Source organism: Mobula hypostoma, chromosome 13 (assembly GCF_963921235.1).
Source record: "Mobula hypostoma chromosome 13, sMobHyp1.1, whole genome shotgun sequence".
NCBI lineage: Eukaryota > Metazoa > Chordata > Chondrichthyes > Myliobatiformes > Myliobatidae > Mobula > Mobula hypostoma.
Genome location: NC_086109.1, coordinates 84,302,130 through 84,321,515, shown reverse-complemented (window position 1 = coordinate 84,321,515; position 19,386 = coordinate 84,302,130). Strand labels below are relative to the sequence as shown.

At 40.5% G+C, this 19,386-nt stretch overlaps 1 protein-coding gene across 4 annotated transcripts in view; it reads left to right on the top strand.

Moving 5' to 3' along the window:
• Positions 1-19,386, top strand: part of LOC134355745 (monoacylglycerol lipase ABHD2-like) — a 101,315-nt gene that overhangs the window by 6,791 nt on the left and 75,138 nt on the right. For 3 of the 4 annotated variants that reach the window (XM_063066093.1, XM_063066095.1, XM_063066094.1), the window contains exons 2-3: positions 14,978-15,081; positions 17,301-17,509. In XM_063066093.1, coding sequence (XP_062922163.1) covers positions 17,304-17,509 — 206 coding nt within the window. In that variant the 5' untranslated portion in view covers positions 14,978-15,081; positions 17,301-17,303. The remainder of the gene's footprint in view (positions 1-14,977; positions 15,082-17,300; positions 17,510-19,386) is intronic. The other variant, XM_063066092.1, reaches the window with a different exon arrangement.

Genomic DNA, 19,386 nt, shown 5'->3' with positions numbered 1-19,386 from the left:
GAATCAAGCATTAATGTACTATGTTCCAAACTGTATAAAGTGCAATGCAGCTTGCAATAATATTTGTGAGTGGTTTCTTGAAGTTGTTTGCTTAGAAGGAAAATTACTTTCTTGGGGATTTAAACCTTTATAGAGGCACTTGGGATATTTTGTCTAGCACTAATGCTGCACACTTCAGGAACAAAGCCAAAGCCTTATAAGAAGAGCTTGACATTTACCAGAATGATACCAGATATAATGAGTGCTTATAAAAGCTGGAAATGTTCTTCGTAATGCACAGGATGGCAATAGGAGATTTTTAGAACTTGGTCAAATTATGGAAGGTTTAAATTAGAGCGAACAAGGGAATTTTGTTTCCTTTCTCAGGATAGTCAATAAAAGCTGGACAAAGAATTAATTTTGAATAACTAGTTGTTGTCTGTACAGATGCTGCTTAATCAGCTGAGCATTTCTAGCTTTTCAGTTTTAAATCAAAGATTTAATGCATTTTTCCAAAATAACTGGAGGAGATTTTGCAAGTTATGATCTGGAATTCACTTCCTGAAAAATTGATACAAAATTGATAGCAATTTGCAGAAGGGAATTTAACATAAAATTGAAAAGAGGGAAAAAGTGGGTTATGGGAGGAACAAGCAAGGTTGTGGAACTCTTTGAATAACTTGTTAAGAAAGGAAAAGATTCCATTAGCTCAATGACAATCTCCTCTACAATTCTATGATGTAACCAAGGTAACTTAAGAAGGGAAGTGCTTTATGAATTTGCCCCGATTGTCTGGTAAGAGAAATATTGACATGATCTCCATCTTTCTTTGCTTTTGTTAAGAGTGCAGCCGTTGGAGCTAAACTGTCTCTTGGGTAGCCTTAGTCTTCATGTCCCATATGTGTAATTTGGAAATCTCTGGCATAATTGCATTTGAGGTATGGTTCACCAGAAGTATCTCAGTTTGAGATCCCCACAAGAATATTGCAAGCGGTGATCAACATTACAGCAAACTTCACACTGCAAATAGCTCCTCCGGTCTCAATGCTCATGTTTTTTACGAATTGTTCTGTTGAGCTTGATGCAGATCTTAATAAATTTCTTGGTCATACCAGTGTAAAAAATATTCTTCATACTTTGGAAGCCTTTCAGTAAATATTTACCTGATAAATACCTGGTATGGGCTTTTTGTTTTATAAGAAAAGGCTGGAAAAATAGGCTGTGTGCTCAGAAGAGTGTGAGGTGATTTGAATGAAAGATTCAAGATCCTGAAGGTTCTGATAGGATAGACGTGGAAAGTGTATTTCCATTTATGAGATAATCTAGAACCATGGTCATTGTTTTAAAAATAAAGCATTACCGATTTAAGGCATGTGTGAGGTGCAGTTTTCTCTGAGGGTCATGAGTCATTGGAACTTTTTTAGGGGTGATGGAAGCAGCTGTTGAATATTTTTTAGGCTGATGTAAAGGTTACAGCAGGTAAATGGGAAAGCAGCATTGAGATACAGAGTTTAGCCACAATTGTTAGTGCTCAGTTACAAGCAAAACCTCCTTAACCTCCTAAGAAGGTAAGAGTGCCTTATCTGTAATTACAGCTGTGCTAGACTTAGACAGGTGGTCTGATAAGTTAATGCATAGAAATTTAAAGCTGCCAACTCACTCTGTCACTGATCCTCCAATGTAGACTGTGGCATGTTTACCCTCCTCTACTTCCTAAAATCAACAACCAGCTCTCTAGTTCTACTGACATTGAGAGAGATGTTGTTGCTGCAGCACCATTCAACCAGGTGCCCTATCTTGCTGACTCATCATCACCTGTGATTTGTCTAATAACTGTTATTATCAGCGAATTTGTATATAGCACTGTGAGTCATGTGTGCACAGAATAGAGCAGGGAACTAAGCATTGAGACATGAGGTCCACTTGTCAGCGAGGAGGAGATGTTGTTACCAATCTTCACTGATTGAGGTCTGCCAGTGAGGAAGTCGAGTATCCAGCTGAAGGGAGAGGTACAGAGACCCAGACTTTGAAGCTTGGTAATGGGTTTGGATGGGATGATTGTGTTGCGTGCCCAGGTGTAATTGATGAACAGCAGCCTTGTGTATAATTTTCTATTGTCCAGATGATCCAGAGTGAAGATCCCATCAGGGATTCAACAAGTTAAAATGAACGTCCAGGCAGACCAGAGCAGAGCCTCAGAAATCACATCAAGAAGAAGATCTCATCAGAGATTCACCAAGTTGCAATAAAGGGGGACCCAGTTCTGTGGATAGAAAAATAGCTGGAGGAATAGATTTTAAGATTGAGGGAAAGCTTATCAACCATGAAAGTTCTCACCTTAAGGCTGTTGGTTATTAAACTGACAAATAATCTGGAGGTAACAGTTGAGCTGACATTAAGTAGATTAGAGCCCAGTGTTTGATATTAGCAGTATTTGAGAATTAGAGTGGGTGAAGGGAGGTGGGGTTTGGAGAAAGGTAGGAAGAAAACTGCTCACTAATGTGAAAGAATACAAGAAGATATCTACAAGCTAGCAGGATGGTTAGACTGTTGCTTGCTGCTAAATACAGTATCTGAAATAAAAATACAGCATGTGAAATAATACATTTTGGATTCTTTTTGTAATCATCCTTGCATGGGAATTGTTCTTAATCTTGCTGAGTGGAGAATAAGGCCATAAAAGGTAATGTAGATAAGATCATTTATAAAAAGCCCAATAGAATTGGGCTACATTTTTCTTATGGTAATATGGAATTGGGAAAAAAATGTATGTTTACATGTTAAGCCACATTTGGTTTTGGAACACTATTACAGTACTGCACAAAAGGCTTAGGCACATATATATAGCTAGGGTGCCTAAGACTTTTGCACAGTACTGTGTTTGTCAATGTGAAGCAGAGAGCAAGGTTGTAAATCTGGCAGGAGCAAAGGATGTTGGAAATAGCGAGGTTGAAGTGTCACAGGAAGGGTGTGGGACAGGTGGCAGAGAAGGAGTGTCGGGGCAGTGGTGGGTGTGTGGGGTGGCACGAGTGCAAACACACCCAGCCTTGAGACACCAGGCACCTGCCCCCTTCCCAATCTCAGTCCACAATAGAGACCCATATCAGAATCAGGTTTATCATCACTCACATATGTTATGAATCTTTGCAGCAGCAGTATAGTGCAATGCATAAAATTATTATAGTACTGTGTAAAAGTCTCAGGAACTCTAGCTATATACACACGTGCGCACACACACACACACACACACACACACACACACACATATATATATATATATATATACACACACATACATACATACACACACACACCCAAGACTTTTGCACAGTATTATATATAGTGCCCTGATGAAGGATTTTGGCCTGAGTCATTGACTGTTCATTCCCCTCTGTAGATGCTGCCTGACCTTCTGAGATCCTGCAGCATTTCGTGTGTTGCTCTGGATTTCTGGTGCCTGTAGAGTCTCTTGTGTTTATTGTATGATGCTTCTTTCATGGTAGATTGTATCTTTGCTGCTCTATAGTACAAAGGTGATAAGACTTGTATGGCTTCCTCTTGAAGTTCTGAGAATTGCTACTGTCGAGCTGCTACATTGCGTAATCTGCAAATAGCAGTGAACTGTATCATGGCTATATTTTGAAAGCTGCTTTGCATAGGAATCGAGTCTTTCACAGTACATCCTTAAGATTTGTTGTTGTAACTTGTTGATTTCTCTTTTTAAGAAGCTTTTTCAATTCTTCTAATTTTGGAAATACATTTTTATTATTTTACAGTGTCTTCTTAAAAACCTTCCTGACCTATCACTGTTACCATCATTAGTAAACATTTCAGAATGTGGATCTTTATCATTTCTTGTTAGTCACCTTATGTACAGACATTCCTGTGCCTAACGTCACCTTTTGGATATACAATTAATATATGTATGTAAGCTACATATGTAAGTCCTGTGGCGCGTGGCCAAGTGGCTAAGGCATTGAACTAGCGATCTGAAGGTCGAGAGTTTGAGCCCCAGTCGAGGCTGCGTGTTGTGTCCTTGAGCAAGGCATTTAACCACACGCTGCTCCAGTCCACCCAGCTGAAAATGGGTACCGGCAAATGCTGGGAGTTAACCTCCTGATAGACTGGTGTCCTATCTGGGGGGAGTCTCGTGTCAGTCGCTTCATGCCATGGAAACCGGCATAAGCTTCGGCCTGATAAGCCTATAAGGCTCGGGACAGGCTTAGCTTTTTATTGTGATTTTTAAATTATTATTGTCTTCCTTTTTGTGTTAGTTTTATGCTGCATTGGAGCGAGATTATTTAATTCTCCTTTACACTTGTGCACTGGAAATTACTTTAAGCAGTTTTGGACCTTGAATAAACAAGAATGTACATCTGTTTATATGATGCTGTTATAATGAGATGAGCATAAGCTCAGTATGCAGAAAACGATTATTAGTAGAAGGCATTGATGCAGACTCTAGGATCAATATTATCTGTTAGCTATATACTACTAAAACTCTCATGCTCTGTCTGTTTGTGACCTCCAATTAGCGCAAACGGTGCATTAGAGTGGCACTTTTTTGACTCAATCAAATTAAAATGCGCTAACTTACAGAATGCAGGCAAAATTCAGGGTTATATATTCGTATAAAATTGCTCATTCGCAAAATCAACAGGCTCCCTTTTAGCCCAAGAGCCGATCGGCCATCATGGAAATCGGGACGCAACAGCCCGACGCATGCGCACGGCCCGTCTTAGCAGCGACACCTACCGGAGCAAAAGAGCAGGGCAGCTCTATTTCCAGGGGTCACATTCTGCTAATCACCAGCATCAGCATGTGCAGGATTGGGACAGATCTAACTGCCACCCATCAATAAGAGATAATTAAATCTTATTGTAATGGCATACTTCGAGACACCCATAAAACCCTTTGCTGCAGTCAAACGACAGCGGTGACTATATCATGTCCATTTAGGAGAGCACCAACCACATCATCAAGAATAATCAGCATCCTTTGGTGTTACTTCTTCGTATCTTCTATCCAGCATTAGGGTAAAAAAAAATGGTCAGCCTAATTTTGCCGCGTGGAAAGGGAAGAGGGACATTATGGTCAAGAGATGATGCCAAATGTCGTCGGGAAGCGGCAAGGAGAGGGAGAGAACAAGAAACGGATGAGGCCAGGGCTGTACGACTCCAGGAGCAAAGAGTCAGGACAAAAAAGATGAGAGAAGAAGAGACAGAGGAGGAGAGGTATGCACGTCTCCAGGATCAGAGACAAACAACAAACAGCAGAAGGGATGAAGAGAGGGGGGATGAAAGGGCTGCATGTCTCCAGAATGACAACGAGAGGCACAAGGGTGGCAAATAAACCAGAAATAATGCCATCAAAAGTGTCCTTCGTTAAACGAGGAGGAGCTATATTTGAGCAACACACATCAAAGTTGCTGGTGAACGCAGCAGGCCAGGAGGCATCTGTAGGAAGAGGTGCAGTCGACGTTTCAGGCTGAGACCCTTCGTCAGGACTAACTGAAGGAAGAGTGAGTAAGGGATTTGAAAGTTGGAGGGGGAGGGGGAGATCCAAAATGATAGGAGAAGACAGGAGGGGGAGGGATAGAGCCAAGAGCTGGACAAGTGATAGGCAAAAGGGGATACGAGAGGATCATGGGACAGGAGGTCCGGGAAGAAAGACAGTGGGGGGGCACCCAGAGGATGGGCAAGAGGTATATTCAGAGGGACAGAGGGAGAAAAAGGAGAGTGAGAGAAAGAATGTGTGCATAAAAATAAGTAACAGATGGGGTACGAGGGGGAGGTGGGGCCTTAGCGGAAGTTAGAGATGTCGATGTTCATGCCGTCAGGTTGGAGGCTACTCAGACGGAATATAAGGTGTTGTGCCTCCAACCTGAGTGTGGCTTCATCTTTACAGTAGAGGAGGCCGTGGGTAGACATGTCAGAATGGGAATGGGATGTGGAATTAAAATGTGTGGCCACTGGGAGATCCTGCTTTCTCTGGCGGACAGAGCGTAGATGTTCTGCAAAGCGGTCTCCCAGTCTGTGTCGGGTCTCGCCAATATATAAAAGGCCACATCGGGAGCACCGGACGCAGTATATCACCCCAATCAACTCACAGGTGAAGTGTTGCCTCACCTGGAAGGACTGTTTGGGGCCCTGAATGGTGGTAAGGGAGGAAGTAAGTAAGGGCATGTGTAGCACTTGTTCCGCTTACACGGATAAGTGCCAGGAGGGAGATCAGTGGGGACGGATGGGGGGACGAATGGACAAGGGAGTTGCGTAGGGAGCGATCCCTGCGGAATGCAGAGAGAGGGGGGGAGGGAAAGATGTGCTTAGTGGTGGGATCCCGTTGGAGGTGGCGGAAGTTACGGAGAATAATATGTTGGACCTGGAGGCTGGTGGGGTGGTAGGTGAGGACCAGGGGAACCCTATTGCTAGTGGGGTGGCGGGAGGATGGAGTGAGAGCAGATGGGCGGGAGGATGGAGTGAGAGCAGATGTATTTGCTATATTTGCTTTGCTACGCATCGTTCTTCTTTAATAAACTGAGGTTTTCTACTTCAGTTTCCAAAGCAAAGCAATACCAATAGCATTCAGGAAAATTTAATGTTCATTTTGGTCACATCAGACTGCACTACCCTTCTCTCAAAGGGTGCCCCAACGGGTCACCCCGTTGTCTAGTTTAAATATTAACAGCTGGCATGTAGAAAATAACACACAGAAGTTGCTAACAATAGAAACCAAAAATGAAGTTCAGATAAATAAAACATAATTCTTTTGTTGCTACACACACAAAATGCTGGAGGATCTCACGGAGGTCTTGATGAAGGGTCTTGGCCTGAAATGTTGAATGTTTATTCACCTCCATGGATGCAGTCTGACGTGCTGCGTTCCTTTAGCATTTTGTGTGTATTGTTCAAAATTACAAGCATCCGCAGAATCTCTTGGAAAATCTTTGGAACTCGCAAGGGATTTTTGGAGTTAAATAAATGTATTACTTAAAATAGGTGGTGGAGAACAGGAAGCGAAAAAGAGTTTTTGTCTGCTAAGTGTAAGCTATCATAGGAATGGAGTGGTTTATCTCCATAGCAATTGAACAGAAACTTTACCAACATTTAAGAGAAGTGGGTACATTTGGACGGATGGAGGGAAATGGCAGGAGAGTGGGATTAGAATAGGTATTTTGGTTGAAACTCTGCACAGCAGCCAATAGCAACATGACTTTTCTTTCTGTATTGCAATCTTTGTTTCAAATATTTGTATGACAGTAGAGCTTTGACTTCTGTATTTTAGATTGTTATTCCTATCTCTGGGTGAAATGTTTCAACAGTTGCTTCTAAGCATCAATGAACTTAAGTATTAGCAGGCTACAAATTGTGATAAGTTATGGCAAAAAATAATTCAGGCCATTATGCTTGTTTAGAAATTACTCTAAATGTTTTATTCTTAAAACAACCGTGACTATAAATAGAATATCCTAATGTAGTGCAGTATTAGCAATAATATTTGATCTGTACACCCTTCCAAAGCACAATATGCAAAACCAGTGTTTCATGTTCAAAACCGAACAAATATAAGATGAGATAAAACTTTATTTATCCCGAAGGAAATTATTGTTGCTAGGTTGCTCAGTCAGAAATACATACGTCAAAATACAAAATGTAAGCATTGAGGTATGAAAAAAAACAAAATGGGCATTAAAAAGTAATAGTGCAAAATACGAATATGCAATGAAACCATATACTTATATACTTAAGGAGGAGGAGTTGTAGAGTCTTATAGCCACAGGGAGAAAGGATCTTGGTGTGCCTTGGTATAATACCTAATGAGGTAGTAGAGGTTATTGAATATTCATTTGAGAGTTTTTGTATATCCGGCAGGATAACAGCAACGTTGTTGAAACAAAACTGATTGATGATTGGCTATGTAGGTTCAGACCAGTTTCTCTGTTGTTGTACAGTTTAAGATGGCACTGGTGAAACCCAGCAACTGCTTATCAATGGCAAATAAAGCAAAGAATGCAACTAAATATTTTATTAATACCACTTTTTCTGGTAAACAATCAACGCAAACAATGGAAGTGAGGCAGAGTCAAGGCGAGCGGATGGGAAGCGGAGTCGAGGCAGAGACAGACGAGCCAGTTCATGGTAGAGTTGAGCTCAGTGAAGGTGAGGCCTGTTCACCAAAACCAAGAGCAAAGAACGACCCAAGGTTTGATTGATCTAAGCACTAGTCCTATTTGGAAAGGTCGAGTATGAGCTAAAATGTAGTGGCGAGGTCCAGGCCCAGAGCGTATCTTATCGACAGGGCTTGGGTCCTAGAGCAAGGAACGACCTGATGTTTGGACGATTTAAAAAGCAGGATGTTGGGACCAGAGGTGAGGGTCAGGCCGATTCTGCTCGCTGCTCTGCAATGTATACACGGCTCTGTGCTGAGTTGAGGCTGTGGCTTGCTCTGGCTGCAGTGATGCTGGGTTTCGTGTCTGTAGACTCTCTTTCATTCTGAATGCTATTTGCTTATTTTTATTGTTTGCACAATTTGTTTTTTTCTCTCTTTACACATTGTATGTTTGATGGTCTTTTTTAATGGATTCTTTTGGGTTTCTTTGTTTTGTGGCTGCTTGTAAGGTGACAAATTTCAAGGTTGTATAATGTATACATACTTTGATAATAAATGTATTTTGAACTTTTAAAAATTTATTGAATGCTCTTTCAAATGAGAAATTATCTTTCACTAAATATAAGTTTCCTCTTCTTACACTCATACAGAAGTGGACAGTTTTCAGAAGAAACTGATGTCTGCTTGGTGTAAAGTTTATATTGCTTATACATCTTTAGGGAGCGGTGTCTGAGAAAGGCAGCGTCCATTATTAAGGACCTCCAGCACCCAGGGCATGCCCTTTTCTCACTGTTACCATCAGGTAGGAGATACAGAAACCTGAAGGCACATACTCAGCGATTCAGGAACAGCTTTTTCCCCTCTACCAACTGATTCCTAAATGGACATTGAAGCTTTGGACACTACCTCACTTTTTTTTAATATACAGTATTTCTGCTTTTGCACATTCTTTTAAATCTATACAATCTACGCAATTGATTTACTTGTTTATTTATTATTATGTTTTTTTTCTCTCTCTGTGCTAGATTATGTATTGCATTGAACTGCTGCTGCTAAGTTAACAAATTTCACATCACATGCCGGTGATAATAAACCTAATTCTGATTCTACTGTATGTCTGGTCTAGATGTTTCAAGCACTTGTGAGATTGAAAATCAGTTAAAAAATTAATTTTTCTTATTTTTAATCCACCTTCCACATGTGTTTTTAATTGCTCAACTACAGACTTAATCATAGTGTTGCTTTCAATATCTTATAGGGAATTTGGTTGTATACAGACTTTGTCATGGATAGCATCACAGGGCACTGCAGCACAAAAATAGTCTCTCCTGCTTAAGATGGTGCCAAGCTGTGCTGTCAGTCAAGGTCATGGCTCAGACCCCGTCACTCTTTAGGTTTGTAGAGATGGCTTTGAAGACAGCACGGAGACTTAGGAGTCTGTTTAGAGCTTAGGATCAGAGAGCACAGAGAGTTGTAGGTCAGGGGTAGTAAATGCAGAATTAGGGGCAAGAGCTGGATTTTGGAATGTTACAGGGTTGAAAGGCAGTGATTTCCAGGGGTTGGTTGGCCGGCACTGAGTACGAAGACCAGCGATCCCTGTAGTCAAGGACTGGGGTCAGTGGACCCCGAGGACAAGGGATTGTAATCTCTGAGGTTGGCAAGACTCAGGGTAGGAGGTCTGTGTGTAGGAGTAGGAAAGGGTGTGGTTTGTTGTTGTTGTATTTGCCTTGTTGTACATTGGCTGTGTGTAGTCCTGCTGAACATTGTGGGCATGCTGTGTTGGCAAGGAAGCATGGTGACACTTGCGGGCTGTCCCCAGCACACTTTCAGACTATGTTGGTTGTTAACACAAACAACGCATTTCACTGTATTTTTCGATATGCATGTGACTAATAATCTAATCTGTTTCAATTCCTTTGAGCCATCTAGTCCATGCCAACCTAGTCTTCTGCTTGGTCTTCCTGCACCTGGACCAAAGCTCTCCATATCTCTCTCATCGACATAACCTGTCTAAACTTATATTAAATGTTAGTAATGAACTTGCATCTACTGCTTCCACTGGTAGCTCACTCCACACTGAGAAAAAGACTTCTACAGATGTATTGAGAGCATTTTGACTGGTTGCATCACAACCTGGTATGGAGCCTCCAGTGCCCAGGATTGCAAGAGGCTGTAGGGCGCTGTAGACAGCTCTATCATGGGCACAACACTCCCCATCATGAGGACATCTTCAAGAAGTGCTGCCTTAAGAAGGTGGCTTCCATTACTAATGCTGAGGATTACGATGCTGAGGATCTTCTACGAGTCTGTGGTGGCCAGTGCGATCATGTTTGCTGTTGTGTGCTGGGGCAGCAGGCTGAGGGTAGCAGACTCCAACAGAATCAACAAACTCATTCGTAAGGCCAGTGATGCTGTGGGAATGGAACTGGACTCTCTGACGGTGGTGTATGAAAAGAGGATGCTGTCCAAGTTGCATGCCATCTTGGACAATGTCTCCCAATCACTACATAATGTACTGGTTGGGCACAGGAGTGTATTCAGCCAGAGACTCATTCCACCGAGATGCAACACAGAGCGTCATAGGAAGTCATTCCTGCCTGTGGCCATCAAACTTTACAACTCCTCCCTTGGGGGGTCAGACACCCTGAGCCAATAGGCTGGTCCTGGACTTATTTCCTGGCCTAATTTACATATTACTATTTAATTATTTATGGTGCAACTGTAATGAAAACCAATTTCTATGACTATGACTAAACAGCCTCACCATCTGAAACATACCATGATGAAAATGTTTTAACAATACAGATGCTGTGTCTGAAATAAAAACAGAAAATGCTGGAACAACTCGGCTGGTCAGGGAACATCTCAGGAGCTAAAAGACTGTTCCATTTCATTCCCCCCTCTTCCACCCACCCACCCATCTTACCCCTCACCTACACTCACCTGTTGCCTGACAGCTGGTACTCTTTGTCCTCCCCTCAACTTCTTTTTCTATTTTTCTGCCCCCTGCTTTTTTCATTCCTGATGAAAGGTCTCGGCCCGAAACACCAACTGTTTCCCTTCATAAATGCTGCCTGACTTGCTGAGTTCCTCCAGCATTTTGTGTGTGTTGCTCAAGAATGTATTGTGTCATGGTTGAGGCCTAAAGCTGTAAATAATAAGAGCAATGGAAATGGAGTGTGAAAAATTATTTCCAAATCAATCAAGTACTTCAAGGATTTTAATAAATTGGAACTGAATTTGGGTTGTCAGTGAGAGGTACTTGTTTGGCAGTTCTTCCTTTCCTTGCTGCCATTCTTTCTTAAGTCCCTGAAACATGCTATCTATAAGATGATGACTCATGGTGTTCCACAGTGACTATTTAGTGACTAATGATGTTCCACAGGAATCTGTTCTGCGACCCTTGCTCAACGTATTTTTTGTAAATGATTTGGAAGTGGAGTGGTGAATTACTAAATTTGCAGATGCCACAGAGGTTGGAGGTGTTGTGGTTAGTGTGGAAGGTTGTTATAGGGTACAATGGGACATAGGATGCAGAGTTGGGTGGGGAGTGGCAGATGGAGATCAATTTGGAAAGGTGAAGTGATACAGTTTGGAGTTCTGGTTTTATTCCTCAGGGGTTTCCTATGTGTAGATTGAGAGCACACAATTTTCTTACTGTTTAAATAAGTTGCCGATGTTGAGATGAATTACCCCCAAAGTAAATAGTGAAGTTGAATGATGAGTAATTATGGTAAAAGGAGAAGGAAACGAGAAGTCTGAGTAGAAAAGGAGTCAGAATTTTCCATGGGAAATGGATGGGGGTCTATCAGTGCAAACTTGTCCATTCATAATGTGGTACAGTGTGGAATCAGGACCTTGATCCACCAAGACCACGTCGACCATCAGCATTTACACAAATACCATTTAATTCCAATCACATTCTCATTGGCCTTGTTGTTCTATGCCCTGTTTGCCAATGGTACTTTACTCCCATGATTTCAAATTATATTGTACGGCAGTTAGCCACTTGGCTTAACACTCCTTGCAATTCACCAGCCTTTCTTTATACAATGGTGTTAGAGAGTTTGTTAACCCTGTAGAATTTTCTCTATTTCTGCAGAAATATGACCTAAAGTATGACCAGATCTTCACTCGTCCTAAAACTAGATAAAGAGAACCCAATTAAACAAGTAACACAAAAAACATAATACTTGTTCATTGATTTATTGAGAAAAATGATCCAATATTACATGTATTTGTTGGAAAAAGTATTAGAGCCTTTGCTTTCAGTAACTGGTGTCACCCCCTTGGAAGCATTAACTTCAACTAAACACAAACGGTAATTGTTGATCAGTTCTGCACATCAGCTTGGAAGGATTTTAGGCCTTTTCTCCTTACAAAACTGTTTCGACTCTCGGATGTTGGTGGGCTTCCTTGCATAAACTGCCTGCTTCAGGTCCTTCTACAACAGTTCTATAGGATTAAAGTCAGGACTTTGACTCAGCCATTCCAAATTACAATATTCTTCTTTTTAAACCATTCTGTTGTTGATTTACTCTTGTCTTTTGGGTCATCGTCTTGTTGCATTAGCCAACTTATATTAAGCTGTCCAGGCCTTGAGGCAGTAAAGCAGCCCCAAACCATGATGCTCCTTCTACCATGCTTCACAGTTGGGATGAGGTTTTGGTATGGGTGTGCAGTGTCCTTTTTCCTCCAAACATAGCAATGTGCATTTCTGCTAAAAAGTTCTTTGGTCCCATCTGTCCACAGAACATTGTCCCAGAAGGGTTGTAGAATATCCAGGTGGTCTTTTGCAGCAATGCTTTTGGAGTAACTGTTTCCTCCATGGTGTCCTTCCATGAACGCCATTCTTGTTCAGGGTTTTTCTTATAGTGGACACATGAACAGAGACTTTAACAAGTTCTAGAGATTTCTGCAAGTCTTTTGCTGTTACCCTTGGTTCTTTTTTTTTTTACCTCTTTTAGCACTGCACATTGTGCTCCTGTGGTGATCCTTGCAGGACGCCCAGTCCTAGGGAGAGTAGCCTCCATTTGTAGACAGTTTCTCTTACTGTGGACTGATGAACACTTAGGTCTTTAGAAATGCTTTTGTAACTTTTTCCAGCAACTCTACAAATCTTCTTCTAAGGTTCTCTGAAAGTTGTTTTGATTGAGGCACGGTGCACATAAACAGATCTTTCTTGAGAAGACCAGGTTCTGTCAGTAACCTGACTTTGTGGGGCAACTCACACCTCCAATCCCATCTCATTCATTGGAACTCTTGACTCCAAATAGCTTTTGTAGAAGGCATTACCTCAGAGGCTCACATACTTTTCCAACAAATGCGTGTAATATTGGATCATTTTTCTCAATAAGTGAACAAATGGACAAGTATCATGTTTGAAGTAGAGAAAATTCTACAAGGTTCACAAACTTTCTAGCACCACTGTATGTTTAAGTGTCTGTGTTTACGCTCCCCATTGGATTCAGGTCACCTCGCTTCATCTCATCTTTGTTAATACAACCACTTACTACTTTTTCTGCCTTAAGCTTCCTCTGAAATACATCTGTGCTACTCACTTTAATTACTATGAAGAAGAATTTCTATGTAAGAACTATTCAAAACTGCATTTCTGTATTTATGATCCACTAAGGACCCAGAGGTCCTTCTGCAGTTGTACAGGGCCCTGGTGAGACCACACCTGGAGTATTGTGTACAGTTTTGGTCTCCAAATTTGAGGAAGGACATTCTAGCTATTGAGGGAGTGCAGCGTAGGTTCATGAGGTTAATTCCCGGGATGGCGGGACTGTCATATGTTGAAAGATTGGAGCGACTGAGCTTGTATACACTGGAATTTAGAAGGATGAGAGGGGATCTGATTGAAACATATAAGATTATTAAGGGATTAGACACGCTAGAGGCAGGAAACATGTTCCCGATGTTGGGGGAATCCAGAACCAGAGGCCACAGTTTAAGAATAAGGGGTAGACCATTTAGAACGGAGTTGAGGAAAAACTTTTTCACACAGAGGGTTGTGGTTCTGTGGAATGCTCTGCTTCAGAAGGCAGTGGAGGCCAATTCTCTTGATTCTTTCAGGAAAGAGTTAGATAGAGCTCTTAATGATAGCGGAGTGAAGGGATATGGGGAGAAGGCAGGAAAAGGGTACTGATTGTGGATGATCAGCCATGATCACAGTGGATGGTGGTGCTTGCTTGAAGGGCTGAATGGCCTACTCCTGCACCTATTATCTATTGTCTATTTCATGTTGATAGCCCTCCTTAACCGTTCAATCTCACTGCCTTTGATCAGTAACATTGACCTATTCCTCTTGGCCTCTCTTGTGACTCACATTTATAAATAGTCTTTTCAACAGTTCTGCTACTGCCCCTGATTCAGCTTAAATATAACTCCAACTTAAAGTAGCTACCCATTTTAAAGGTACCCTGTGAATGCATGTTTTTGTTAGAGAGCCATAAATATAGCTCATTATATAATGCATTGCACTGGACTCCCAAATTCTTGAAATATGAAAGAAATCAGTAATAGTTCATGTGTGTAAGAGCAGTTTTCCTGAGGTGTATAGTGTTGGCAACAAGAAGAGTGGTGGAGTAACGACAGCTGAAGCACCTTTGATGTTCCAGATGGAGCTAGAATTTACAAGCTGATGGGATAACTGAGAGTTAAAAATAGCAATGTAAATTTAGTGAAGAAGTCAGTCTGTGAAGGATTGTCTTCATCGTGATTCATCTAAAACAGAATTATTTTCCAATAGGTGCAAATGGTATGTTTGTTATGATGTGAATTTCATGTGAAACCCTATTTATTGCCTTGTTTTTGCAATTTATTAGATCTTTTTAACCTCAGACCATTTATGCCTATACATATATTAAAGTAGCTTTTGTTTTAGTAGGTTGGCAGTCAGAAGTCTAAATCCTGTTACTTGAAGAGAACCATTTTTTCACCACTATTCTGATAACTGATTTTGCCTTTGATCAGTGGCTAGCTTAATTGGTAAGTTCTTGTTTCTCTTTAATTTTCTTATTTTTACTTTGTGTTGTGAAAGTGAATTATTGCAAAGATGGGAAAAGTGGTTTAAAGGTTATGTAATCGCTCTGCCATGCAACCCGAATCCATGCTTGAACCTCATGTAATGGAAGTGGGCTTCTCCTAGAAATGTGCCTATGATTGTTTTTAACATTGGTGATTCGAGGTAATAACTAACCCCCTAATGTAACAGAAGAAAGGCAAATTAGTGTTTTTTAGGGCCCCTGAGATTGGTAAGATTACTAATAACTTGTTCATAACTGTCACTTAGAGCAAATTGAATTATATTATCTTATGAGTCAAGATGGACTGCTTTGTCTCAGCAAATTGCAGTGTGAAAAATTATCATTGTAGACATTTGGTACTTTCTGTGACTGTCTGTGAATTATATGCAGGTCTGCAAATTTGTTTTGATTTTCTCCTCTCAAAGAGTGACTCAATTTACCGTATGTAGTATTGTGCTTGGGAAATGCTGGCTAAGTATAGAATCAGAATCAGGTTTATTATTACTGGCGTGTGTCGTGACATTTGTTAATTTAGCAGCAGCTGTTCAATGCAATACATAATATAGAAGGAGAAAGAATAGTAATAAAAATAAGTAAATCAATTATATAGTATACATATAATGAATAGATTAAAAACATGCAAACACAAATAACATATATTAACAAGGTGAGGTAGTGTTCACAGGATCCATGTCCATTTAGGAATTGGATGGCAGAGGGGAAGAAGCTGTTCCTGAATTGCCAGCGCATCATCCTCTGTAACTTTAGCTACTTCCCTTCCCCTTCCCCCCCACTTTCTTATTCCTGGCTTCTCCTCCCTTTTTCCAGTCATGATGAAGGGTTTCAGTCAAAATGTCAGCTCTTTTTTCCCCTCCATTGATGCTGTCAGACCTGCTGTGCTCTACCAGTATTTTAAGTGCATTGCTTTGGATTTCCAGCATCTGTAGAATCTCTTCTGTTCATCAAATCCAACTGATTCCTCTGTAGTTGTTTCTCCCCAGGAACTAAATATTCATTTCTCGCCTGTCACCACACAGATCACTTCTAAGGAACTATTTTGTGTTAACTAGAACCAAGTAAATTGATTTGAGTTGGGCAGTTAGCAGTCTTGTACCTAAAGCATAATGCCAATGTATTTCAAAGATTTGAACTATTTTTATGGTGTCAGTTTTATGAGAGGTGTGTTGGCATTCATCTGCCTCAAAGGAGAATGGGTGATGATCATCATCACAAGCTTGAGCGGAAGGTATGGAGATCCTGAGATGCCCAGTCATCAAGATCCCCCTCTCAGCCTCACCAGTGTAGTCCAGAGAAAAGTTTATGAAGCAATAGGTTTGGCACCAGCTTGGCTGCAGAAACTGCCAGAAGGATGTTCAATAACATCCAGCCGCCTTAGTGTAGTGTAGTGGGTGGTGCTCTAGATCCACTCTGGATTTGCTGTCTGGGTTTACTCCCATAGCCTTTATCTCTCCCAAAGCTGCCCACAAGGCAATAGGGCTTTTAACCCATAGCTGAGGATCTGGTTCATAAGCACCAGGGCGTGTCCACATACTGGTGGGCCTGCATGCTTCGTGTGCAGGGATCAGACCTCATCCCCATCCTCTGTAGCCTGAGTCCGAAAGGAGTTCAGTTTCCCTGTGTTGCCAGTGAGGAGGTACTGCATGAGGTTTACTGTTGGAGAGGCTATGTACTGGCATGGAGAGGCTTACATATTCAGCTGTCCTTTTTGCAAAACTGCTAGCCAGCAGTGGAAGCTGAAAGTAAGAGTGACAATCACTACCCATTACACTACCACACTAGGTGGGTCACAACAACCATTTTGAGGTATACCATGAGAGGTATAGGTCGGGATATTGCAAGCAGACTCTTTCCACTGAGGTTGGGTGAGACTAGATGTAGAAGTTAAGGGTGAAAGATAAATTTTTTTCAGGGGAACCTGAGGGGGATTTTCATTCAAAGGGTAGAACGAGTCTAGTTCAAGCTGCCGGTGGAAGTAGTACTGGTTTCATTGCAACGTTTAAGAGTAGTTTGGATAAGTTCATGGAGGGCTATGGTTCAGGTGCGGGTTGCTGGGACAAGGCAGAATAATAGTTGGGCATAGATTAGCTGGGCTGATGGGCCTGTTTCTGTGCTGTAATGCTCAATGACTCTATAATCATTTTTTAAAAATAATACCTACAGGTAATGATGGCAGACTCTGAAAGTGTAAGGATTGCTCCAGAAATGCCAGCCATGTTTGATGGGATGAAGCTGGCTGCAGTAGCTGCAGTGTTGTATATCATTGTAAGATGTCTGAATCTTAAGAGCCCCACTGCTCCTCCAGAGCTGATGTTCCAGGACACCCCACTGACTCGATTCTTGCTGAAATCATGCCCACTGCTGACCAAAGAGTAAGTAACTTAATTGCATTTCCATTATATGTAGGTGTACAACAGTTACGTGTGTTGTTAAAAGCCCAATGCCTTAATTTGAAAGACTCTTCAATGCACATGATTGAATTTTTGTTGCAAGGAAATTGCTATTAAACTGCCTCCTACCTAGATCTGATAACACTAATCGTTACATTTTTCAGTTAACTTGTGATGCAAAGTACAAATATTTCTAGTTCAACTCTCTTTTTTTGCCCCTGCTGGCTTTATTTAATATTTGGCAAAATCAGGTGTGATTAGTTTTTTAAAAAAAGTTCAGTCAAATGAAGACCTTCTGGTCTCGAAGGTCCAATTAAATTGCAATTTATGATAATACCAATTCGCTCATATTCCAAGTTGTATTAACTTACTACTGTGTACCATTGTTAACGAGCTAATGACTATTACATCACTGATCATATAATAATGCCAATTTGCGCACATTCCAAGTTGTATTAACTTATTAATGTGTACCATTGTCAATGATGTAATGACTATTACATCACTGACCAGCACTTTCCACAAGCAACTGGGATTGAACATCTCTTTATAAAAGTGTTTTAAAATCCACAGACATTTTTTAACTGCTTGTGCTAATTTTATCAAAATTTAAATGATTTTTTTCCAAGTTTGCAATTGTGCTTTTTAGATTTTATCTGCAAAAGCTGGTAAAATACATGGCTGAATGTAGAATAACATGTTTCTTTTGACAAGTGAACAATTGAGATCATGCTACATGAAATACCAATGTATAAATTTTAAACTGCTAAGTTATTGCAATTATCTGAATCGTAAAATGTTGATAGCTGCCATTGATATGTGTAAAGAAGGGGGCAATTTTGAGTTTGAAGTATATCTTTTCATTCGAGCAATTCTGTTGATCTGTGGCACTTCCAGTAATATGTTCCTTACAGTTATAATTTTCAGGAATTCCTTAGGAGAATATCTAATAAATTTCCCAAAGTTTAGTGTGTACTGACAAAAGCCGGCACAATTGATTACTTGGGATCTTGTTGAATGATTATGTAATTCAATTTTACATAACATATCCAAAATGCTGGAAGGAGCTCAGAAGGTCAGGCAGCACTCATGGAAAGGAATAAGCAGTCAACATTTTGCCCTGAGGCCCTTCATCAAGACTCTCACATGCTGATGCAGGGTCTCAGCCAAAATGTTGACTGTTTATTCCTTTCCATACATGCTGCCTGACCTGCTGAGTTCCTCCAGCATTTTGTGTGTGTTGATCTGGATTTCCAGCCTCTGCAGAATGTCTTGTGTGTAGGATTCATCTGTAAGTATTGGGGTATGTGGATCATGGATATGGAAATTCTTTTTTTTTTTTTCTTTTTAAATCTTTTTATTGAGTAAGTATACAAAAAAGGTAAGCCATATAAACATTAATACAATGTTAAAGTATAATAAAATTCCAAAAGATAACAATACCAAAAAGAAAATACTACAAACAATGTAATTTAAGCATAAGAAACCAAGATAACATAATAGTATACTAGATTTTATATATATCAATGGAAAAAAAAGAAAAAAAAACCCCCCAAAAAAAAACCCACCGTGCAACTAACTAAGAGCAAAGCAAAGCAATGGGCTAACTTGAAACCAAACAGAGTTAAACTTAAAATCACGTCCTCAATCCCGACCTCCATTAAAACAGTGAAGAAAAAACAAGAAGGGTAAATATTACATTAAATGAAAATATCGAATAAAAGGTCCCCAAATCTGTTCAAATTTAAATGAAGAATCATAAAGGTTACTTCTAATTTTCTCCAGATTCAAACATAAAATCGTCTGAGAAAACCAAAAAAAGGTAGTTGGAGCATTAAGTTCTTTCCAATGTTGTAAAA